The 26,342-nt window shown below is 33.8% G+C and overlaps 1 protein-coding gene and 2 pseudogenes across 1 annotated transcript; all 3 read left to right on the top strand.

Annotated features, from left to right (window-relative positions):
* The first annotated feature begins 1,124 nt into the window (after window positions 1-1,124).
* Window positions 1,125-7,981, top strand: LOC114260411 (small ribosomal subunit protein uS10y-like; annotated as a pseudogene).
* A 1,589-nt stretch (window positions 7,982-9,570) lies between these two features.
* Window positions 9,571-18,759, top strand: LOC114260631 (laccase-14-like; annotated as a pseudogene).
* Window positions 18,760-20,230: 1,471 nt separating this feature from the next.
* LOC114260406 (small ribosomal subunit protein uS10y-like) lies at window positions 20,231-25,934 on the top strand. The gene is made up of 4 exons (XM_082879303.1): window positions 20,231-21,220; window positions 21,334-21,459; window positions 24,537-24,650; window positions 25,595-25,934. Exons 2-4 carry the CDS (start codon window positions 21,348-21,350, stop codon window positions 25,735-25,737), a joined length of 369 nt encoding a protein of 122 aa, XP_082735429.1. The 5' UTR covers window positions 20,231-21,220; window positions 21,334-21,347; the 3' UTR covers window positions 25,738-25,934.
* The last annotated feature ends 408 nt before the right edge of the window (window positions 25,935-26,342 follow it).

The raw sequence follows: 26,342 nt of genomic DNA on the forward strand, positions 1-26,342 counted from the left end.
AGGACTTCGAAGGTGTGTTTGTGTTTTAGGGATAGTAAGCCGATACTTGATGGGTTCACAGATTTTGACATGGCCAGTAATGTTGATTCTAGGAAATCTACTTCGAGGTATTTGATGACTTTTGTAAGAGGAGTTGTGATATGGCAATCTAAATTACAAAAATATGTTACTCTCTCAACTACGGAAGCTGCATTTATTGTCATTACGGAAGCTTGCAAAGAAGAGTTATGGTTGAAGAAATTTTTGCAAGAGTTGGGTTTGAAGCAAGAAATGTATGTGCTTTATTGTGATAGTCAAAGTACTATTCATTTGAGTAAAAATTTCACTTTTCATTCGAGATCGAAACACATTGATGTGAGATACCATTGGATTCGTGATGTGTTAGATTCGAAAATGTTACAACTCGAAAGGTTCACATGGATGATAATATTTTGGATATGTTGACTAAGACTTTGTCAAGGGACAAACATTTGAAGTGTCAAACTTTGGCGGGTATGGCTGATGTCTCCCCCTAAGTCGGTAAGGGGAGAATTATTGGGTTCACTTCCTTATTGGAGTATAGGACCGAATTGGTTTATTATTTTGGGTCTTCTATAATCTGTTTCGAAGACTTTTGTACATCTATTTGGTGAGGTTTTTTCTCTTGATTATTTGTGATTATTTGGAATTCACCTAAGGGTGGTTTGTGTGAAGCGAACAAGTGTGTAGATTTTCTTGCTAAGAATGCTCTTCACTTGTCGACTTGGTGGGAATTTCTTTATGTATCCCCTTTGGTGTTATCTAGTTTGCTTGAGGAGGATAAACAAGGATCATGTCTCCTTGAACCTCCTCCTATTTAGTCTTGGCTTCAGCCCTCTAGAAAAAAAATAAAAAATAAAAAAATAAATAATTCCAGTCAAATGGTTCATTTACACAAGGCCTCAACCCAATCATATAATAGGTTGTGCTCTAAGCACCGCCCAATTACTTATTTCCCTGTCAACCCGGCCCATTAGGATATCATACTTTGTTCCTACAGAGCCTTAAAAAAGAAAGGATAAATTACACTGACACCCCCTGAGGTTTGGTCTGATAACAACCCACTCCCTGGTGCTATAGAAATTATATTCCCACCCTTGTAGTTAATAGTCTCATTTCGTAAACCCCTTGCTTAGAAAACTACATTGAAAAAAAAAAGTAAAGCAAATGAAAGAAGAAGAAGAAAAAAAAACCAGAAGAAGTAAAACAAAGCCAAAAAAAAGAAAAAAAAGAAAAGAAAAGAAGAGAGAGTGTATGAATTTAGTATCTTTTTGATACCAACGTTAATTTCCTGTAAATAATTACAATGACAGAGGGTCAGTGTAATTTTCCAAATGTTAGGAGTTGATATATATTAAATCCAAACCTCAGGGGTATAAGTGTAATTTACCCAAAAAGAAAAGAAAAGAAAAACCCTCACCCTAAATTGTACATATATAAACTCCACACAACCTATCAAATCTCCTATTGCTTCTGCAGAGATTGAAACGGCTCTCAATACCTATCTCCTTGCACCTCTCCTCTCACATCTTCAGGTCTCTCTCTCTCTCTGACCAAGGCGTCGATCTTGTGGTTATGCATCGAATTTTTTAGTTTTTTTTGGCTTTTATTGAATCATTTGGATCATTGTTGTTGTTGAACAATGGCGTACGCAGGGATGAGGCCAATGAAGCTAGGGTTGGAAGAGTCTCAAGAGCAAATTCACAAGATCAGGATCACTCTTTCCTCTAAGAGCGTCAAGAACCTCGAGAAAGATTTTGATTTCTATCAAACCTATATATTTTCTTAGGCATTTCTAAATTAGTAATTAGCTTTTACAATGATTGATTAATGTTGTATTTTTGCTTTAGTTAATTAATTAGTTATGAGCAACTAAATATGGCTTGCTCTGCTGTTTTCACGTTGATTCTAGTTTCTGAATTGATTACTCTTTTCCAAAAATGATAAAACATTTCTAGTGATTAGAGTTCCCAGTGGCGACTGTAGAAAAAAAACAAAAACAAATTATAGTGGGTTCAATTTTCGAGCTTTGGTCAATGTCGTTAGATCAATAATGAATTCTAACAGAAATATTATGTTTTCAATAAATAATAATTAAAAATGTGTTAAAATTTAATTGATGAAGTGTGAATAAAAAATGAATCACATTCATACATTACACATCAATTTATGAACACTTTTTACAAATAAAAAAATCTTTTTAAGCTCAGAATATAGTGAAATGGAATGATCATTCCATCAAAATATTATTTTTCGTATTTGAGTGGCTAAAAACATAATAAAAAATACATTGCAAATAAATTATTTTATTCTATTCCATCTAATTTTAGTAAATCAAATAAATCATTTTGATATTAAGCTGACAAGTGATATCTTGGCACTAAATTCAACCAATGATATGAAAGCTAATTGTAGCATATTCTAATTCCAATATTAAAACAAAATACAAAATATAATATAAAAAAAACACAATATTTTAGAATTATTGAGAAGGGAAAAAAAAAACAAACGGAAAACACATAAAGGACGGCACTTTCGAGTCATCAAATCCGAAGTTCCAAATAAAGAGAAGAGGGTTCGGAAAAAAAAAAAAAAAAAGACGGTTTAGTTAGAGCTATCACTCCATTGAAACTTTTAAAATATTACAAAATTTAATATTAATCTTTAAAGTTTAGGGGGGTCGTCTAAAGTCACTAATTTTTACTTGTTGTCACCCCTGTATGTGCCATTTATGTGTATTTACATGGAGAATGAATCATACCCGAATAGCCAATCTAATGTCACATAAGTAAATTTCATAAACATTGGGCCACTGTTGGCTTTTTGGCTTTCGAAGGTTATTGTTGTAATTGCGAGCGTGCCAGTAAGAATTGAAAAATCCTTACAGATTAAATTCAAGCCAATTATCAAGCGATTGCGTTGACGGTTCTTTTGCCTCAACAAAGAGGATTTCAAAATTGCCAAAGTGTAGAGAAAAGAAAAATTAAAAGAAGAATGAGGGACGGAGAAGGACGATTGAGTGAACAATCAAAGTAATAATTACTTACCTCTACTCCTATGCTTCGAAAAGGAAGTGCATAAAATGCTTCGAAATGGAAATGCTGAAAATAAATGCTTCGAAATATAAATCTATGTTAAACTACTCCTAAGATAAGGAAAATGACAAGAAATATTGAAATCAATTGTCTTTAATTATGAATTCTGGATCCTATTACAATGTAGCCATTAATGGCTATTTATAGAGGAAAAAATACAGCAATAACTACTTAGTAACTACCCATTTCTTCCATCTTCATTCTTGTCTTGCCATGTGTCATTTCACTCATCCACTTTGTCTTTCATATTCTCCATTATCTCTATAACTTCTTTTAACTTCCAAATGAATAAGAGGATGCCACGTGTCCTGCAATTATATAAATAATAAATAATAATAAAAATTACAGATTTATGGTGCTAACATTACCCCCCCGCGGCCTTTAAAAATGATGTTTACTTGAATTTTTGAAGGGCCGAACCAAGCACATGACTAATCTAAGCAATAAAATGCTTCGAATAATATCAACAAAGTGCTTCGAATGATATAATAGCACCAATGAAGTGTTTCGAATGAGTATGAAATTATGACTAGATGTCTCGAATGCTAGCTATTACGGACCAGTAACAAGCTTCGAAGGTGGTACAAAGGACTAAAATCATCTTTCGAAGGTTGAAAGTGCCGACAAAGGACAAATTACATCCTTAGAAATACTCGACAAAGTTTCGAAGGTTCATAACCACCATTATTGTTTCTTCGAAGCTGTTAATGCAAGATGGAGTGCTTCGGAGCTTACAAAATTATGGCAAAAGAGCCTTCGAAGCAGCTTTTGGCCAACATTGTAGTTATTCACATTTTGTATGTTCTGGTTCATACATAATTAATGAAAATATTAATTTTGTGCTTCGAACCAGTTATTAATTCTTCAAAGACACCAAATCAGTTGTTCTTCGAACCAACTTATCATGCCAAAAATAGGCATTATTCGACAACTAATTAATTGTCATTTTACATATATGTGAAGAGATGTACACATTTCGAAAGTTTTCAAAACTTTATACAGTTTCGAAGGTGAAGTAATCAACCTTCGAAACAACTCTTGATGTTTCAAATGTATCTTCAAAGCCTTATACAGCTTCGAAGGTGAAGTAATCAACCTTCGAAACAACTCTTGATGCTTCGAATGTATCTTCGATGCTTTGATTGTGTACATACAAACAACTGGCCATCACTTTGAAAAGATAAGCCATTCTCAACCATTTATTTAAATGCACAGGCTTTTTCTAGCCAAATTCATGCATTTTAAATGGTCATCCCTTATTCTTAGTGCTTCGAACTCATAAGAATAATTTGTTAATTTTATTAGCCACATCATCAAAATTATATTTTGATGTGAACTACAAATCTAAAAAGGATTTTGAACACCAAAAGTCATGGTATAGTGTGACCATGAAAATTCATACTTTTTGACATTTTGAAAAATGTCAAAAATTTTGAATTCATGAACAGTGGCTTGTTCATTATTCTTGACCATGTTTGTTTTAAAAACATGACTTTTGCCGAATAGGTTTTCATAATTATTTGGCAAAGTGGGTTGTTTTTCATGTTAGCCATTAATGGCTTATAAAAATCACCCATAGATATGTTATTTTGATGACTTGACTCTCTAAAATTTGGTTTTTGAACCCCCCGAGTCATACATGGAACATCATTCTTAGCCAAATTTGGCTCAAGAACATGCTCTTTCGTTGTGTTAATTTCATAATTTGGCTCTTTTAAAACGGACTCTTGAACCCCCCGAGCCATTGATGAAATCAACTCTTTGCTTTTGCTATTTTTAACCATGGAAAAATTCTGAAAAAATTCACCAATTCTGGCCATTAAAGCCTCAGTTAAAGACTTGGTAGTGAGAGTTGATAACTCATCATTCCATTGGCGAATTTCCATATCAAGTTGATGAATTTCTCCAATTAAATGGTGTCTTTTTTCTTCCACCAAATAATATTGTAAGGAAAATGGATCTCTTCTTGAAGATCTAAAATTTCTCTTTCACACCAATATATTTCATATTGACAAGTTCGAATGGCGAAATCCAAATAGTTTGTCATTTCTTACACTTGGCTGTCCCACCGGGCATGCCAAAAATATATGTTGGCTTTTTGGCTTTCGAAGGTTATTGTTGTAATTGCGAGCGTGCCAGCAAGGATTGAAAAATCCTTACAGATTAAATTCAAGTCAATTATCAAGCGATTGCGTTGACGGTTCTTTTGCCTCAACAAAGAGGACTTCAAAATTGCCAAAGCGTAGAAAAAAGAAAAATTAAAAGAAGAATGAGGGACGGAGAAGGACGATTGAGTGAACAATCAAAGTAATAATTACTTACCTCTACTCCTATTCTTCGAAAAGGAAGTTCATAAAATGCTTTGAAATGGAAATGCTGAAAATAAATGCTTCGAAATATAAATCTATGTTAAACTACTCCTAAGATAAGGAAAATGACAAGAAATATTGAAATTAATTGTCTTTGATTATGAATTCTGGATCCTATTACAATGTAGCCATTAATGGCTATTTATAGAGGAAAAAATACAACAATAACAACTTAGTAACTACCCATTTCTTCCATCTTCATTCTTGTCTTGCCATGTGTCCTTTCACTCATCCACTTTGTCCTTCATATTCTCCATTATCTCTATAACTTTTTTTAACTTCCAAATGAATAAGAGGATGCCACGTGTCCTGCAATTATATAAATAATAAATAATAATAAAAATTGTAGATTTATGGTGCTAACAGCCACACAATAACATTTTCCCCTTCCCTGATCTGTATTTTCAACTTTTTTCCCATCCCACACCTATCATTGCCATTACTACTCACAATTGCAAACACCACCATCCGTCATTCATGCAAAAACTTGATTGTTGATTCCTATTGAATTAAACATTAGAAATAAGATTGAAAAAAACATTGTCCCAAACACCAAATTATTCACCAAAAACCCAACACAAATTCCCATTTGTTGTTCTTTGAACTGGATTCCTAATTTGATAAAAACCACCAGCACTACACAAAAAAATAAAAATAAAATACTTTTACTGAAACTTATCACAAATTCAAACACCATCATACAAAGTGTTTTTGCCAAAATACATGTACTGTGTGTAATGGGTTCAATTGGAAGATATAGTGATTAACTACAATGGATTCTTCTATCTGATTGGCCAAAGGATTTGGTGGGTCGAGGTTTTAGAGAAAATGATTTGAGGTTGTAGTTAGGGGATGAGTGGGTTGGTTTAGGTAAGAGGCGGTGGAAAGGGTAAACTAGAAGGAAAAACTTGTTATGGAGTCTACTAATTTTTGCTTATGTGGCAATTTTTAATTAGCTAATTGTAAAATTGGTGTTTTACAATGTGTCCTTGCAAAATTTAATCTCATTTATATGTGTTTGTAGATGCTGAAACTTTTCTGAATTTCAGTTTTGGTGATTTTTTTTTTTTAATGGTAGTTCTGTTAGTGAAGGTTGTTTGTGAAAATTTTCCATGAGGTGTTGATATCCTGTTCTTTGTGTGTGTTTGTTTTTGATTGATAGTGTGTGCGGATTTGGTTCGCGGTGTCGAAGATAGGGGCTGAGGGTGAAGGGACCTGTTAGGATGCCCACCAAGGTCCTTCATATCACTACTAGGAAGTCCCTTTATGGTGAAGGTACTAGTTTTAGAAATCTCTTGATCTATTTCTTGAGGTTATTATAGTGCTTGATTAACCAGAAAATGCCTTGAAGATAAGGTTTTTTAAATCCTTTGCCCAATTCACACTACCCTTTTTTAGGAATAACAATGTGAATTTAAGACATGTGACTAGCTTGTCTTTTGTGTTTTGATGCTTTTGAGACTTGTTATACAGTTTTTCTTTTGTACATCGCTTACCGTGGATATACACAATTTTTAAAAAAAAATTTGTAATGCTTTTTTCTTATGCTTAAGTTATTTATTATTATTTGTTTTTGAACTAAGGTATGTATTATTTTATTCTCTCTTTTTAATTCATCTTTTCAGCATCCAAACAGACTCCATTAGCCTTTGGTAGAGGTTGATTGTTCTGTTAATGAATGTTTTGATTGAATTTACATTACTGGTTGCAATATTTCTTGCCTCTTGTGGTTATATGCATTTTTTTTTTACCTAACCCAAGGTATTACAAAAATTATTGCTTATATGCAAGTTGTTTTGAACTTATTTCTAAGATGCAAGTTGTTTTGAACTTACTTCTAAAATTTAGTTTTTTTTGTAAGCACTGTTTCAAAAAAAATTACAAAAAGTTAATTGAAAACTATTTCATAAAGCAACATGAATTTGAGAAACAAGTACAAAATTGTTTGGGTTTGAAAATTTTGTTTTAAAATGACACGAGTTTGGTTAAAAAACTCTAATTTTACCATGTTGTTATTAGACTTGAATGTTTTCGGAATTTATCTATTGGAAGCTCTAGGAACCCGAAGCCTTTTAAAACATGAAATAATCTCTATCCAATAGTGTTTAGTTAAACTTGTATTTTAGTACTATTTTTGTAGGGTTGTTACTATAGCTGAGCATGCTCAGACCTACATTCAGATGATATTGAAATTTGCAATACGTCATTAACTGGAAGAGACTCATTAACCCTTAACATTTGCATTGACAGAAACCAACACTTGGGACAGATTTGAGCTCTGTGTCCATAAGTGAATGATTGATCTCTTCAGCTCCCCAGATGTGGTTAAGCATATCACATCCGTCACCACTGAACCTGGTGTTGGGGTTGAGGTTACAATTGCAAATTCTTAAAATTGTCTAGTTTGGGAACCTTTTTCTTTGACATCTAACATGGGAACAAGATTTGTAGGGGAAGTTAGTTGGTAAGAGTTTTCTAAATTACAATTTTGAAGTTTAATAGTAGAGTTTTATGTGGCATATGCCTTGTGTTGTTTAAGTTTATTTTTAATAAATTTGATTGTGTGTTATTTTTTGATCTGCTAGTGCTTGGATTGGAAATTTCTCTTGCAGTATTGATGTTTGGAGATTAAGGGTTGTGGATTAGTGTGATTGTTGCTCTCGCCATTTGATTTTTGCATTTGTTGTAGATGCGTATTCAAAGATCAATAACAGTTGGTGGCAATATATGCTTTTATGTACTTATCATGTCCACAGCGAGCTCTAACACAAGCCATGTCTAAATTGCCAGTTTGTGACATTGTTCTTGTTTGGACAGGTGATTTTGTATTTTCAGTTGTATGACATGTTTAAAAGAATTACTGTCATTCGAAAATCAACTATTGAACCAATATTGTTTACTCAGATTTCATTCATCAAACAAGTATTAGTGGTTTACTCAAATTTCATCCATCAAAAAAGTATTAATTTGTCAGGGATTCCCCGAGCTCAACATCATATTCATATAGTGTAACAACATAAATTATTTGAAACTTGTACACAACGGGACGAACTAGTTTTTAACTGCATAGGGGTTGAATTGTGGGCACTTGGCTCCCTTTGAAATCACAAGAATTGAAACTGAAATCTGATGTATGTTTGGTGCAACATCTCATCATGGTGTACCAACAATAGCTGAATCAATTCAGTGAATGTATTTGTGACTGCCATGTGTGGAATACTTTTGTTTGATGTACTTTAAATTTCGGTTTAATTTATGTTTTCTTTAACTAAAAAAATCAAAGAATATGAGATATTTATGTTGTGATTAATTTAGAAATACTGTACATTGACCTGAAATGAAAATTGAATCATGCTGAAATTGATAAGGTTTGTGTCGACTTTAAATTTGTTGATCTATTAAGTACTAATTGGTTACAAGGCTAACACCGATCAATCAATTCTCGGCCCATTAGTCGATTTGAAGCTGAATATTTGAAATAATGACTCCATGGTGCAATAAAAATTTTACAATTTAGACACAAAAGTAAAAAATATCATTTTTTGACTTTTACTAATTAATTTATTTAAATCATTTCAGGATTTTTTTTAAACTATAAGTAAAAATTGTATTAAATATTTTGACAAATACTCTAAAAAAATCATTTTAAAAATGCAATAATAATAGAAAGAAAGTTTTTCCAATCAAATGGTTCGTTTACACAGGCCTCAACCAAATCAAAATATTGGGCTAGGTTTTCCAGCCCAACAACTTATTTGCCCATTAACCCGACCCATTATGATTTCAATCGTTTTTCTCACATATCCTGAAAAAGAAATTAAAAAAAAAAACCCTAACCCTATATTGCACATATATAAAACTCCACACAAAAGTTTTCAGAGCTCATTATTGCTTCTGCAGAGGTTGAAGCGGCTCTCACTTCTCACCTTTTCACACCTCTCATCTTCAGGTCTCTCTCTCTCTCTCTCTCTCTCTCTCTCTCTCTCTTGGAGATCTTGTGTTTATGTGTAGTATTGAATGATTTGGATCGTTGTAATGCAACTATTGCTGTTGTTCAATTATTTTGTGGTACAGAAAACGGAGCAACAATGGCGTACGCAGCGATGAAGTTGATGAAGCCAGGGTTGGAGAATTCCCAGGAGCAGATTCACAAGATCAGGATCACTCTTTCCTCCAAGAACGCCAAGAACCTTGAGAAAGGTATCCTTTTGATTGCCCCACTACTTTGTGATTTCAATAAAAACCTATATATCATGTTGATTCTATCTTTTAATTCTTATTGTCTACCAAAAATGATCAAACATTTCCAGTGATTTGAGCTTAATATTATGAACACTTTCTCCCTAAATGACTATATCACTTGTATATGCTTACATTTGCCTCAATTATGTGTATTTAAAAGGTGAATGAATTATACATGGCTGTCCTGTACAACATGAGTTTTACAGACAACCAATCTAAATGTGTCACATAAGAAAAATTAAAAAATATTGGGCTACACAATAGAGTTTTTCCATTTGTTCCAGCTGGGCTGTCATTCATGCACAAACTTGATTGCTATTGAATTAAACACCAAAACTAAAATGAAAAAGAAAATAAAATAAACACGATCATGAGACACCAAACCATTCACTAAAATCCCAACACAAATTCCCATTTGATTTTTTTCAAAAGGGATTCCCTATTTGATAAAAGCCACCAACACAGCAAAAGAAAAAATCACCACCACCAAAACTCATCAAAAATTCAAACACAGTCTTATATAGTTTTTGCCAAACTATGACGGCGATGATGGGTTCAATTGGAAGGGATTTTATAAATGAAACCATGAATTCTTCATCTGATTGGCCAAAGGTTTTGGAGGGTCGGGTTTTTATGGAAAATGATGTGAGGTTGTAGTAGGGGTTGGTTTAGGTAAGATGCGGGTCATTCGGAAGAGGTTAGCTATGGCCCAAAGCCGATAGAAAAGTTATGTCGATAAGAGAAGATGACCTTTGTCTTTCAAAGTGGGTGACCATGTTTTCCTTAAGATTTCACCTAGGCGGGGGTTTGATAAGATTCGGTAAGAGCGGTAAGTTGTCTTCGAGATTTATTGGGCCTTTCGAGATATTGGAGAAAATTGGGGAAGTGGCATATTGGTTGGCCTTACCGCTACAACTTTCGGGAGTTCACAATGTGTTCCATGTGTCTATGCTTAGAAAGTATGAACTCGACCCTTCCCTTGTGCTAGATTGGGTTGATTTGGAGGTGAATGAGAATGTCTTTTATGAAGAGCGACCGGTTCAAATACTAGATACCCGAGAGCAAGTATTGAGGGGTAAAACTATACCATTAGTAAAGGTGTTATGGAGACACCATGGGATTGAAGAAGCAACGTGGGAACAGGAAGCAGAAGTTCGCTCTAAGTATCCGAATTTGTTTGGAGATGCTTAGTTGTTTTAAATTGTAATATTCCCTTGTGTCGAAGGGAAAAGTGTTAAAATTGTTAATCACAAGTTGTTATATGTATTGTTAATCTAAGCATGAGGTTGTGGTGGAATGATATTTTGTTAGAAAGCTTCATTTGAGATGCCTATTATAAGCAATTGTCGCTTTGAGATAATGATGATGATGATGATGGTAAATGTTAGTTGAAGATCGATTTTGTGATTTGAAATTTGGATGGTATGGTCATGATTGCTAGAACTCTTTTGTTTGGTTAGTTTGCTTTAATTTCGAGGACGAAATTTCCTATGGTGGGGAGGTTATGATGGCCGGTTTCATATACGTCCCTTCACTTATTGTCCTCTTTGGGTTTGTTGTGTTTGAAAGCTTTTCTCAAATTTCGGTCCTTGTTTATTCCGGGTTTAAATGTCACTCGTTTCGGAGGGTGCTCAGTCGAGTCCGGAGGGTCTGGAATCGAACAAGAAAAATTCTAGGCTGGAGTACCAGGGTCGTACGTGTGGGGCCTTGGGCCGCACATGCAGGAGAGGGCCGCACGTGTGGGGGAAGTGTGGTCTTTTTGAGGATCGCACACTACATTATATATAGGTGCGGAGGGGAAGTGCGGAAAGGTGCCACACGTGCAGGGATTAGAGCCGCATATGTGGGGGCAAGTGCCGCACGTGCGGACGGGCCTAAGTCTGTGAAGCTTTGATTGTCTTCTCTTTTTGGGTTGTGCGTGTCACTTTTCTTATATCTCTCTCTCACTAAAAGTACACTACTCTCCCTCCTTTCTACATTTCATACACCAAAACTCTTCAAAACTCTTGATCTTATTAGATTCATTGTATCTTCAACCCAAGTTCCTTCATCAAGGTTAAAGAGCTTCTCAAGAGCTACATCGTGTACGGTGGAGATTAGGTCTTGGCACCATCAATTTCTAGGGTTTCCATCTCCTTTTCTCCTTTAAAACTTGAGGTACAGAATTACTTAGAGTTATATATATGTTTTGGCAAGCTTTTGGTTGATTTTGAGAGTTCTCCTTTGTTTATTTTGAAAATTGGTTTTTGGCTCAAGAAATTGATGGTCATGTAAGAAAAAATCCATCTTTAGTTCTTTTTAAAGATTTTCTTGAAATGTTGAACCACACGGGTTGAGATTGATGTATTTAGTGAGGTTTTGTAAAGAGATGAGGAAATCTTGGGGTTTTTGTGAAAAACCTAGAAATTGGGGGTTTTGGAAAAATGTGGGGATTGATGGATTTTTCTTGGATTAAATGAAAGAGTGAGTGAGAATTTTATATTGTTGTCGCAAATATGATAACTTCTTGATGTATGGGGGTTTTGTAGACCATACTTGAAATTATTGTTAAATGCATATACACATGTAGTTATGAATTGGCACATTATTGAGTTCCATGAATTATGAGAATTGTGATTTGGAAAGGTTGCTACGCGTTGTTAGATTTAATTAAACATGTGGCATTTTGTGAATTAATGTTGAAGGGAGAAAAAATGGGAATTGTGGTTAACTTTGTGTTGTTGTTGAGATACTTAAAGATGAGAATTGTTATGAAACATTGATAATTATTGCATTGCATTACATCCTCTTTCAATTGATAATTATACATTTTGAATTTGAGACATGGAAAAGCTTACATTGGGAAAAGAATATGTTTGAAATGGGAATTATCGAAATGTTTTGGGGTAAATATGTTGGTAAGTCCGAATAGGAGGTGTAGATGAAATGGATTAAGTTGGCTTGAGTGTTCGAGGTGAAAGACTGAAAACACGCACGGAGGAGGTACCACTTCCCTTCCAGTTAGCAACCAATAAAGTGAAGTTTTTGGTTGTACTAGTTAAGCCTACTTGCAGACACTAACCTAGAGATTACCTAAGTCGCATTTACCGCCCCAGTGAAAAAGATTGTAAATTTCGGAATTGTTGAGATTTCAAGCTATTGTTGAACATGGTGACTTTTAAAAGGCATGTAAATGAAATCCTCTCTTAATTGGCATTGTATGGCATTTGCATTCAATATTCGAAATCCTGCATAAATGTATATACTTTGTTAAGGATTTTCTACTGGGCTTTATGCTCACCCCTATGGGATTTTGGTGTAGGAAAAGATGTGGTGATCCTGCCGAGTTGAGGGCGTGGACATATTTTGTGAAGAGTAAATAACTCTATTTTTGTTGTGATTTATTTTGCTAGCCAAGGGCTAAAAATGTATGGGTTTGTGAAACCATTTTTTTGTAACCGGGCTCAAGCCTTGGAATATGTAAGTCCTTAAGGGCAATTTATTTATTTTTTTTAGGATTTGATGTTCTACATACTATAGATTCATGTGTTTCTATATCATTGAATATATAATTCACATGTGGGACTTTTGTACAAACCTTATTGATTAATGATGTAAAGGTTGGAGAATTGCTATTATTCCTTAAAGGATGTTGGTTGATGTACCTAGTTTATGTTGGATTATTTTGGGGTGTTACAATGTTTGATGTGCATATGATGAAAATAGGGGACTATTAGATAATGAAAGTTGTAGATTATATTCACCTTACAGGCATAAAGTTAGAAATCTTAGAAATCCATGGTCAGATGATACAGAGTACATTACACAATGTGCAATCCCACCTAGTTCAAACATGACATACAAGGTCATATTTTCTTTAGAAGAAGGAACTATTTGGTGGCATGCCCATAGTGATTGGACTCGAGCCACCGTCTATGGTGCCATCGTTGTTTTCTCTCCATTTGGGACTGCTCAACCATTTTTTAAGCCAAATGAGGAAGAGATCATAATACTTGGTATGCAAAATTACATTTGACAAACCAATTTAGTAAGCAAACCTTGCTTTGTTGTTTAAAATAATTTTGAATAACAGTATTAGAAAATATATATAGTCATATATAGACCGATATAAAACAATATCAGCTAATATATTAACAAATTTCAATATCAAAAGTCTAATTTCCTATACGTATTGACTAATATTAAAAATGTTGGTTAGTTATTCATTTGAATGCTCAACTATCATTTGCTTCTTTCATTGACAGCATCATGGTTTAAGGAAGATGTGAATTAGATGGTTGGCTACAGCTTGCAAAACGGACAAGATTTTAACCAGTAAAATGCTTTCTCCATTAATGGTCAACTTGGGGATTTTTATCCATGCTCCAATGGTACATTTTTTTTAAAAATAATATACCAGTAAAAAAGAAATAAAAAAATACAAGGAGTCTCACAATTTTTCTTTAATTAACTCATCTCTCTTCTAATAATATAATTGACTTATCTCTCTTTCTGTGTCAAGTTTAAGAATTAACTAACTCTTTTACCTTTGTGTTTTCATTTGTCAAAAGCTCACAAAATTAACTAAGTTAATTAAGTAGTCTATCAAACACAATTGTCAAGGTAAACAAATAATTTTGTCTCATCTGATACTTCTTCTTTAAAAAAAAAAATTGTTAAAAATAACTAGTATATGCGTAAAATTGAAATTATATTAAATAGAATAGTGTTACAATTAGAAATTTGTTTTTCTAACATTCCTGATAAATGTTTCACATGTTGCAGAAGCAACATATAGCGATTCCAAGTTTTGACCTGTTACTTAGTGCATTCCGGACTCGGGTTGGTTTGGTTTTGAATAGTTATTCATATCTATTTCCCTTGTTTTCCCCTTTATTTTAGTTATCGGATTATAGTTGTGCGTTTAAGACAGGTTGATTGCTTGTTTTTCCAAACCTTTGTTGCCCAGATTTTGGCTCTTCCGCTCTAGCAGCCATTCTTGTGCTCAAGCGGGATTTTCCACTTCTCAACATTTCTTTTGTAGTTATGAAAATACTGAGAAAGTGCTTTGGATGCTTGAGCATCCAGTCCTACGCTTGAGCAGGGACCCTTGTTTGCAAAACTTCTGGAAATGTGTATTCTACGCTCTAGCTCCAACTTTCACGCTCAGACGGAACCTTGTATCTGACGCTCGAGCGGACTGCGCATATAATAGCCCGAGAAGATGATATTTTAAATCATTTTTTCATATCTCTCTATCTCTAAAACTTTCCAAAAAGCTTGTTCTTGAGCCTCTTTCTCTAGAATTCACCTTCTCTCTTAGATTTCATTTAGATCCATTGATCTTTTCACCCTAGTGCCTTTGAGAAAAATGTAGAGCTCGTCAAGATCTACATTTTGATCGGAATAAAAGTGGGTTTCAACATTCTTGGAATTTCTTTCTTGTTTGACTCGTCTTCTTCCTTTGAGGTAGGGATCTTTTCTACACCTTTATATGATATTTAGCTTAGTTATTTGTATCTTGTGTAACAATGGTGTGATTTGAGAGTATTGTAAGCAAACCTAGGGTTTGAGTATAATATGGAAAGAGGGATTGTTGATGAACATGAAATAAACAAATGTGGGTTGCGAAAATGAAATTATGTTGGGTCAAAATGGTTGAAAATGATATTTTATAATTAGGAGATGGAAGGTTTTGCCCTGAGATGACTATCATGATTATTTTATATAGAAAATTAAAGTTGTCATTGATAATGTGAAATTGAGAGGGTATTGGTATGAATGGTGGGATTGGTTATGTATTGATTCATCCTTTGGAAGTTTTAATAAATCATCTGTCATGAGATTGGATATCTGTTTAGAAATAACTGTATTGGGTTATCGGTGGAGGATAGCCATGATTGTTGTAGAAATTGCATGAGGATTAGGTAAATTGAAACTAATCTCTTGTTGTTTGTCATTGAATATGACTATATTTATATACATTGTATATGTATGATTATGTGGGAGTGGAAAGGAGATGTGCTCCATTGTTTGATGTTGTATTTAGATACATTGCATATGTATAAATGCTTGTTTGGGAGGAGAAAGATGATGGACTCCATTATAATTAAGTTGGCCGAAGTGTCCTGGGTGAAAGTCCTGAAATTATACATGGGTGCCTAGCCCGCAGACGAAATATCCGTAAAATGGCAATTGTAGTACTTGTATAGCCTACGTTTACATGGGTCCCGTTTGACAGCTGCCCGCGTATGAAATTTCTGTGGAAGAAAAGTTTGAAGTGTTCATACATTGTTGATGTGATTGTAAAATTAATGAGTTGAAGTCTCATTTAGATTGTTAAAAAGATAACAAAACTGGTCCATGTAATGTAATGAATGGAAATTGGTACTTTATGACTGTATAACTATGGATGTCTCTATCACTGACGTTGTGTATGCATAGTGTACTTATACCTTTGCTAAGTTTCATATGTTGTGCTAGATGATTTCTACTAGGCTGTGGCTCAACCTATTTGGGAATAACAGTTTTAGGTCTTGGTGATTTATCTCCGCCAAGGCAATAACTTGGAGGGATATTTTGAGAGCAAGAGCTTCTTTATTTGAATTGTATATTTTTATAAAGCCTAGGGCTAAATGTGTATGAGCTAGTCTCCTTTTGTGTAACCAAGTCAAAGCTTGGAGATATGATTTTGTTAAACTCTTTTGTATTATTAACTTCATGTAATGACAGGATTATTTACTCTGATTCAAGTTGTTATTGATATGTGTTTGGATTGTATTCATTATATTATTTTGGAGGCGTGACACAACATACCGACTACTAGTTGATTATGGCAAGACCTATCTTCTTCGCATAATTAACGAAGCAACAAACCAACAATTTTTTTTTTCCGCAATTGCTTAACACAATCTCACAGTTGTTGCCTCAAATGGAGCTAATATCAAACCAATACTAACTAGTTACATAATGATAAGCCCAGGACAAACAATGGATGTTTTAATCATAACAAACCAATCTCCTAGCTACTATTATATGGCTTCCAGGGCATATTACAGTCTCGATAGCAATAAATTTGATCACACCATTGCCATAGCAATTCTACAGTACAAAGACAATTACACAGCACCATCTTATCCTTCATTTCCAACAATCTTTCCAGGCTTTCATGACAACGATGCTGCCAATAATTTCACTTTGCAATTTAGGAGCCTGGCAAGCTCGGACTACCCTATAAATGTCCCTATAAATGTCAATCAAAAGATGTATGTAACGGTTTCTGTGAGCCGATTTCATCCTCCACAAGGTTCCTCGTCGCACGAGGAATACTGGCTCAGGTCTAGCTTGAACAACCTAACTTTTGTATAACCTCATACAGATATACTACTAGCTTATTACTGGTATGTATATATATTCGTACTAAGTAAAATGCTATGATCATATAGTTTTAGTACATTATTTTTATAAATCTTACAAACACTGAAACTATGCTTTGAATAAAAAATAAAAAAACGTTGAAAAGTATAAAAGATTATTATACACTTTTTACCAAAAAAGTGTATTTTTTTTTTTAAATAGCCAAAAAACCTTTATTGATGTACATCAAACAATACAATTACAAAGATGAACATCAACAAAGACTGAGGGTGCAAAAAGTATCAAATCTAAAACTAGCCAATCCCAACTAGGTTGGCACCAGCTAGCTAGGCCAATCATATGCTAGCACCACCCCAAGTTGGAGAGATCCTAACCACAAAAAAAAAAAAAAAAAAAAAAAAAAACACAAGCAACACAAGGAACAAAACACAAAATAACTGAGAGTGTTACACACTTCTCCCTCGAAGGCAACATCTCACTTGCCTTAGATTAAATAGTAAGTCCTGCACTGAAAAAAGATACTTAGTGTAACTAGGTTTCATGCATAATGCAATCCCCACCTTTATGAAAAAAGATACCTAAAGTGTACGTACATAACGATGTGATCGAGAATTGAGTCTTAGAGATGATTGATTTTTAAAACAATCAATAATTGACATGGATAGTTCACAAGCTGAAGATTTTGGAGTCTTGTTTTATGGATCTTGAATTTTTCTCATAATAAATTCCTTTGACCCCAATTTTATTTATTTATTATTATTATTTTTTTTAATAGCAAACTAGACGAAATCAAAGTTTGTTTACTTTGATTCTAAAAAATTAAATAATTTGATTTTTTTTTTTTTTTTTGAAAAATGTCAACTAAATTTGTTTTAGTTTTTAGTGAACCTTTTGAAAATATATATTTTACTTTAAAAAAAAAAAATTTGTCAGGTCGTCTAATCTTATACAAATCTAAAAAATAAAATATTTAAGAATTGAAAAATGTACATTACATCCTGTATAGCAATGTCGTAAATAACCACCTTTTAGTTAATGACAAAAAATAATAATAATTACCCCGTTTGGCAATAACTAATGTAGCTAACAAAAGGGAATGAAGTATTTTTCGTGCTGTCAAAAATCCAAGCTGAGAAATGTTGTTATGTTTGCACTCAAATCGACATTTTTTTTTCTCTCTAACTTCCTTTTAACAGGAACTTGAGTGGGATCTATGACACGAATTTCCCAAACGAACCGCCAATTTTTTTCAATTTCACAGGGGATGGGACAGTTTTAAGCGCAGATGATATGCAATACCAGGGAACGCGACAGAGGTGAAGGTGTTGAATTACAATGAAACTGTAGAGATTGTATTTCAAGACACTAATGTTTTGGATACTTCAATGAACCATCCCATCCACCTCCATGGTTACAGCTTCTATGTGGTGGGAACTGGTTATGAGAATTTCAACAATGAGACTGATCCAGATTCTTAAAACTTGGTTGATCCACCTTTGGTTAATACCTTTGGAGTCCCCAAAGATGGTTGGCTTGCTATCAGATTTGTTGCAGATAACCCTGGTAAGTTTGTTTTATTTATAACATTGTGTGTCACGGGCATAAGCATGGCTTGGAACCTAGTTTGTAGATGTAGAATACGTGCAACAAAAATTACTATAATGCTCAATTTGTTTTGATGAAAAATATGAAATGGGTTAAAACTACACTTAGCATTTTTTTGACTTTCACTATAATCTCATTTTGGTCATATTACTTTCAATTTTCACTTTTAACTGTTGTAGTAACCCTTTTACATTTTAATTTAAATTGCAATGTCATTCTTCTATCTATCTAGCACTAATGATGTTGATGAAAATGAAAAATAAATGAACCAAAGTAAATTTTTAGTGAAAGTGTGGACTACAATGAGATTTCATTGAAAGTACTCGGTTGCCATTGCCAATAAGATGGGGAAAAAAAAAAAAAAAATACATGTTTACCTTAAATGATAAGTTTTGTCAACCTTATTAATAGTAGATAGATAGAAGCGTGACATTGCATCATGATTTAAAGTGTAATGGATTGACTGTCGTAATTAAAAGTGGCGAAACAAAATTGAGATTATAGTGAAAGTACAAAGGTGCTAAGTTGCCACACCCCAGATTTATAGAGTCCAGCCCACAAAGAATAATCATAAATAACAAAGGAAAAGACAATAATAAATATAATCAAAAGGGATTATCTCGTATGTATATATTAATATCATTCAATATATGAGATTCTCCAATTACAAATGTTTTATATTCAACATCTAGATGGAGTATGTAATTCAAAAGTAACAACATCATATATGTAAATAAAATTCCCTTAGGCTTAAATCATATAAAAGGGTACAATCTTTACAAAAATGACACTTGGCCTACAAAAAAGGCCCAAGGCCTACAAGTCAAAAGAGATCTCTCTTAGCTCATGCACATATCTTATGCCATGCTTCAAAGTCGGGACACATCATCAACACCTGAAAAAGATTTCAGCCACGTTGGGTGAATATATAGTCTACTAAGATAATCTTTCATACAATAATATTTCTCTATATATGTACATGATCATGATGCTACATATTTATAGTATGCTCAAAATCATTTCTCATTTCGAAAGGGTTTATATCAGTTCCAATAACCAAAATCAAATATTCTCTTTAAGTTAACGTTTCTCAATTTCATTACTATTGACTCGGTGAATCCTCTTAAGTGTACGTACCTACCAGTAGTCATCGCTAAGTACCACCTAATCTAGTGAGCTAGCTAAAACAACACTCTGCTAGTGACTATCGCTAAGTGTCGTCTAAATATCACCAAATTTACGAATTTCTAATTGGAATGACCTTGGTACATACACCGTGCGAGTTTTTGGTCTTTCACAATAATCTATTGAACAAATTATCTCATCCTTAACTATATGTAACCCACATTCACTACTCTATTCAATTAAAGCCATAATGTTTTAACGTAATCAATACAACATATGCAAATATTCAATTCTTATAAAATATGCTCCATACACCTTTGTTTCAACGACATATTTTTATTTCTATGAATTCAACAATCTAACAATACAATGAATATGAGTTTTTGTCAGCCTATTGTATCAATATCTATAACAATACCATTTTTTTACCAATGACCAATGCAATTATCTCTAACTATCTGATGTGAACATTTACATTCACGTCATCTAATGTGAATATTCACGTCATCACGTACAGTCATATTTATATTCAAATGAAAGTTGAGGCTTGTGGTTGTATAATTTGATGCAATACTAATGTGAACCTTAACATCACATTTATCATAACGTCATCTAATGTGAACATTCACATTCACGTCATCTGATGTGAACATTCACGTCATCACGTACAGTCAACATTTGGATGCATGGGAATTACGAAAACATAAAGACAATCAATAAAGAATTATGTTTAATTTTTTGTGTGTAATATATATATTAACATTAAATAGTGGTGTGTAGTTAATGCATTTTTTTGGAGTGAAGATATGGGGAATAGCAATGGTCATGGAAATTACCAAAATATAATGACAATCAACATTAAATATCAACATTAGTGGGGACAGGAGAAATTGATGGTGTTTTGGTCTTTTTATATCAAATAGGACCTAAAATAATAGTAAAAAAGAATATGAGTTCGATGGAATAAAACTTTTAGAAAATAGATTTATCAAAAAAGCTCCCATTAATTTATTTAAATCATTTTAGATTTTTTTTTAAACTACAAGTAAAAATTAATTTATTTAAATCATTTTAATTTTTTTTTAAATTATAAGTAAAAATTGTATTAAATATATTGACTAATACTCCGAAAAAATAATTTTAAAAATGCATTAATAGTAAAAACAAAAACTTTCCAATCAAATGGTTCATTTACACGGGCCCCATCCCAATCAGAATACTGGGCTGGGCTTTCCGGCCCAACAACTTATTTTCCTATCAACCCGACCCATTATGATTTCAATCGTTTTTGTCACATATCCTGAAAAAGAAATAAAAAACCCTAACCCTAAATTCAGAGCTCCTCCTTATTGCTTCTGCAGAGGTTGAAGCGGCTCTTACTACTCACCCCCTCGCACCTCTCATCTTCAGGTCTCTCTCTCTCTCTCTCTCTCTCTTGGAGATCTTGTGTTTATGCCTAGTATTGAATGATTTGGATCGTTGTAATGCAACTATTGTTGTTGTTCGATCGCTTTGTGGTGTAGAAAACGGAGCAAGAATGGCGTACGCAGCGATGAAGCCGACGAAGCCAGGGTTGGAGGAGTCCCAGGAGCAGATTCACAAGATCAGGATCACTCTTTCCTCCAAGAACGTCAAGAACCTCGAGAAAGGTCTACTTTTGATTGCCCACTCCTCTTTGATTTCAATAAAAACCTATATCATGTTGATTCTATCTTTTAATTCTCATTGTCTACCAAAAATGATCAAACATTTCCAGTGATTGAGCTTAATATTATGAACACTTTTTCCCCGGATTGAAGGAATAGAGGCTAAATCATTGATGAAGTATAGGCAGAAAGTTTGTTACCTTATCTTAACATCCTTCTTATGTCTTTGTTTGGTGACTTCTGACCAACTAGACATTCAATTATATACGTCTTAGCTGACTCTTGATTTTTAAGTAGAAAACCTTAGTGTGTAAGTTCGTCCACTTCTGGTTGCTACTAAGATTTTAAGTCTTTGGAACTTCCTTTCAATATATCTCAGATGAATTATTAGTTTATCTAAGAACTCTTGCCATTTCTTGGGATCCTTGCTTTGCTATCAATGAAATAAAAACTGGAATTACTTGTTAAAAACATGCAAATGCTATTTTAGAAATGGGAAAGCATTAACATGGAGGGGGATTTAGATATTTTTATCTTTTGGAAAGGTACATTGATTCCCTTGTTTCCTGAACTTCATGTATCTATATATATATAGCAGACATGTAAGAAAGGTTTAGATCAACTCTCATCCTCTTGGATATAGGGCTTTTCATGCCATGTTTCACTTTGCTAGTTATAATAAACAGCACTCTGGTCTTGTTTTTAACTCTGCTTCTCCTGAAATGGGTTTTGATGATTCAAAGTGCAGTGTCAAAAAAAGTCAGATGACAGTTTAGAATGCTCATCTTGGAATTCTATGAATATGGATGAACACTCAACTTTAGGAAAGTTAATAAATCTGGACTAGCTGAGGATTGAGGGACGGGGGGGGGGGGGGGGGGAAGCAAGATGAGGGATTGGGTGCTATGCTGGGTTTTGTCACGAGGATATTCTACTTTACACATCTCAAAGAAAATAAATCATAATTAACATGATTTTAAAACATAACCAAAGATTGCTTTGCTCAGAAGTATAATCAAAACCATCGTAATAAATTATAACCAACAGTACTTTGTTTTGATACATATAACAAAACAATCAACTTTAATTTAACAATGTACTAATCTCACTGCACTAATGCCCATAATCAAACACACCAAAAGTGCATAATAAACAGTAATGTGGACCATAAGGTATATAACATATATATTGTAGCATACTAGCATAACCCTTTGTGTTTGTTTATTTGTTTGTTTTGATACATATGATGCTTTAGGATTGTCATGATTAGATGGGGGCTTTTCAAGGTTTTGACAAAGAAGATGAAGATGAAGACATATCCATCCTCTTATTACGACTGAACTTTTTTCAATATCAACTTTTGATTTTGGCATGTGTGGCACGAATTTCGTCAACATAAATGGAACCATTTAAGTGTAGGGAGATAAAATGCAAAATGGCCAAAACTATGTAAGGAATATTTGGTTATTTGAAAAAAATAAAAATAAAAATAAAGGGGTAATTCCACGAGTAAAATAAACTGTGCCCAAACATTAAATACTAAGAAGTCACCATATATATGATTTCAAAAAATATGCACGGCAACAAGTAGCAACAAAAGTAGCAAAACAACTGTAAGCATTAGGAAGTAACAAAATAGAAGCTTAATTATCCATACAAACATTATAATTCATCAAAATTAAGGATAAACTCGGTCTCCAATGTCTCATTATTATAATTCATCAAAATAAAGGGTAAACTCTCAGTTTCTCAGAACTACTGAGAGAGACATACTCGGGCAATTTGTCGATGAGGTCTCACATTATCAGTTCCACAAGAACCTCCTCTAGGACTGGTCCTTGATTCTTCAACAGCATTAAAAAATACAATTGGAAGGCTGTTACTTGAAGTTTTTAAGTGATAATTTACCGGCTAAAATTTAAGAAGCAACAATTTGGAAGAGGCTAGAATGGGTGTCTAGATACTCACATCTTCACTTCTTGACTTGTTGCATCATGATCCACGATCAATGTTTGAAGGTTTGGACATCGTTTAAAAAATGCAGCAAGACCCATCAGATCAGTTTCATTATAGTTTGTTTGTAATTCCAAATGGATGAGGTTTTTTAATACAAAACCTTTAGGGACAAGATCCTTTGTCTGCAAAAACTTTGGACAAAGAGAACAATTTTTTACATCAAATAATTAGTCAGAAAAATCTTGTTTCATGACACTTCCAATAGAAAGTATCACCTCTTGCCATGAGTTTCAACAAGTAGCATCATCACTTGTATATGCTTACATTCGCCTCAATTATGTGTATTTAAATGGAGAATGAATGGCTGTCCTGTACAATGAGTTTTATAGACAACCAATCTAAATGTGTCACATAAGCAAAATTCAAAAATATTGGGCTACACAATAGAGTTTTCCCTTTCTTCCAACTGGGTTGTCATTCATGCGCAAACTCGATTGCTATTGAATTAAACACCACAACTGAAATGAAAAAGAAAATAAAATAAACACTGTCCCGAGACACCAAACCATTCACCAAAATCCCAACACAAATTCCCATTTGATTTTGTTGGAAAGGGATTCCCTATTTGATAAAAGCCACTAACACAACAAAAGAAAAAATCACCACCACCAAAACTCGTCAAAAATTCAAACACAGTCTTACATAGTTTTTGCCAAACTGTGACAATGATGATGGGTTCAATTGGAAGAGATTCTATAGATGAAACCATGAATTCTTCATCTGATCAGCCAAATGTTTTGGAGGGTTGAAAATGGTGTGAGGTTGGAGTTGGGGGTTGGTTTAGGTAAGAGGCGGTGGAAAGGGAAAAACCACAGAGCAACAATGTTGGCGAGTTTACTTATTTTTGCTTATGTGGTGATTTTTTATTGGCCAACTATAAAATTGGTGTTTTACGGTGTCCGTTTAGAATTTAATCTCATTTATGTGTTCCTAGATGCTGAAATTATTCTGAATTTTAGAATTTTGATGAAATTTTTGTATGGTAGCTTTGATAATGAAGTTTGTGAAATTTTTTCATGAGGTGTTGATATCTTGTTTTTTTTTTGTTTGTTTTTGATTGATAGTGTGTGCGGATTTGGTTCGCGGTGCCAAGGATAAGAGGCTGAGGGTGAAGGGACCTGTCAGGATGCCCACCAAGGTTCTTCACATCACTACCAGGAAGTCCCCTTGTGGCGAAGGTACTGAGTTTAGAAATATCTTGATCTATTGCTTGAGGTTATTATAGTGGTTGGTAGGTAGTTTTGATTAAAAGAGCATAAAACTGCAGTTATAATATTTTCCACTGGCTTGTAAATTTGTTTCTATGTTTAACTGTTAACTGAGGTTTTCCATGTATTTATGTCCTGGCTGGTTATTTTGTTTAGTAATTTGTTGTAATTTTTTTTGTTCATTGGTGCTTGCTCAATATATAGCTACATAATAAACTTTTATGTGGTGCAAACCATTTGTAGTGTGACCTGGATGGACTTGTGCAATGTATTACCTGTTTAGTCTAATCTGGTTTTAAAATTACTCAACTGCACCCAAATTGCAACTCCTAAGTTGTGCTTGTAGATTATGTTGACAGCACATCACCTTTATGACTATTGTGTTATTCATGTGGCACAATTTGAGTGCCTTACTGACCTGACAATGCCCAAATGCTTCCCTAGTCCAAGTAAAAATTGGTTTTTAATGTTGGTTAATTAATTTGAATCTTTCAAATGGAATCATAGAACTTTTTACAAGGTTCTATGAAGTTTCTTCGTTGTACGTGGCATATTTTTCAGTGGTGCTTTCTATCTGCTGGCTGCTTTCCAGTAGGGATTATTATGTGTGCGAATTTCAGAATTTGAGAAATATGTTCAAATTTGCTTGGGTTTTAAAAATTTTGTTTTTAAATGACATGAGTTAGGTTAAAAAACTTTAATTGTATCTTATTGTCTTCAGACTTGAATGTTCTCCAAAGTTATCTCTTGGATGGTCAAACATGAAATCCAATAGTGTCTAGTTAAACTTATTTTATTTCACCATTCTTAATAGAGTTTTTACTGTGGCTGAACATACTCAGACCTACATTAAATTTACAGCTGAGCATTGACAGGAAGAGACTCATCGACCCTTAATATTTTTGCTTTGACAGGAACCAACACATGGGACAGATTTGAGCTCCGTGTCCACAAGCGAGTTATTGATCTCTTCAGCTCCCCAGATGTGGTTAAGCAGATCACCTCTATCACTATTGAACCTGGTGTTGAGGTTGAGGTTACAATTGCTGATTCTTGAAAAATAGTTAGCATTGTGTGAACCTTTTTCTTTGATGTTCAACATGGGATTAAGATTTGTAGTGGCAAGTTACTTGGTCAGAGTTTTTATCAATTACAATTTTGAAGTTTAAAAGTTAGTTTGATGTGACATACACCTTGTGATGTTATGTTTTTATTTTTAAGAAATTTGAATGCATGCTATTTTTATTTTTTTGATTCGCTGATGGTTGGGAAACTCTCTTGGGTATTTATATTTGGAGATTGGTTTGTGCATGAATACTGTGCATTAGGGAAAATCTAGTTACATGGACCTGTTATTGATGGTGTTTTTGTTGGTTTGTCTCTCTTTACCACAGCTATTTTTTATTTTTATTATGGTTTTAACCCTTGGCAAAAATCATATCTTAGGACAAAAATCTTAATGTTTGAAACAAAACTAGCCACTGACTGGCCACCACCACTGTCAACTATTGACCACCTTTGTTCCTCTCTGCCACCTCTCCCCCTTCCCTTACCTTCCCTTCCCTACCCTATACATGCAACACCTTCCCCTGCCATGCTTTCCCATTGCCCCCATGCCACGACCCCTTCCCCTGTCACCCTTCTTGATTTGCTGCCTCTTTT

Source organism: Camellia sinensis, chromosome 1, assembly GCF_055761805.1.
Source record: "Camellia sinensis isolate YWXY chromosome 1, ASM5576180v1, whole genome shotgun sequence".
In the NCBI taxonomy this organism is placed as follows: domain Eukaryota; kingdom Viridiplantae; phylum Streptophyta; class Magnoliopsida; order Ericales; family Theaceae; genus Camellia; species Camellia sinensis.

Excerpts from the sequence above, each read along its gene's own strand:
- LOC114260406 (XM_082879303.1), top strand. The coding sequence starts at position 21,348 with ATGGCGTACGCAGCGATGAAGCCGACGAAGCCAGGGTTGGAGGAGTCC. Across the intron at positions 21,460-24,536 it reads CGTCAAGAACCTCGAGAAAG|TGTGTGCGGATTTGGTTCGC; the intron begins GTCTACTTTTGA and ends TTTGATTGATAG. Across the intron at positions 24,651-25,594 it reads GAAGTCCCCTTGTGGCGAAG|GAACCAACACATGGGACAGA; the intron begins GTACTGAGTTTA and ends TTGCTTTGACAG.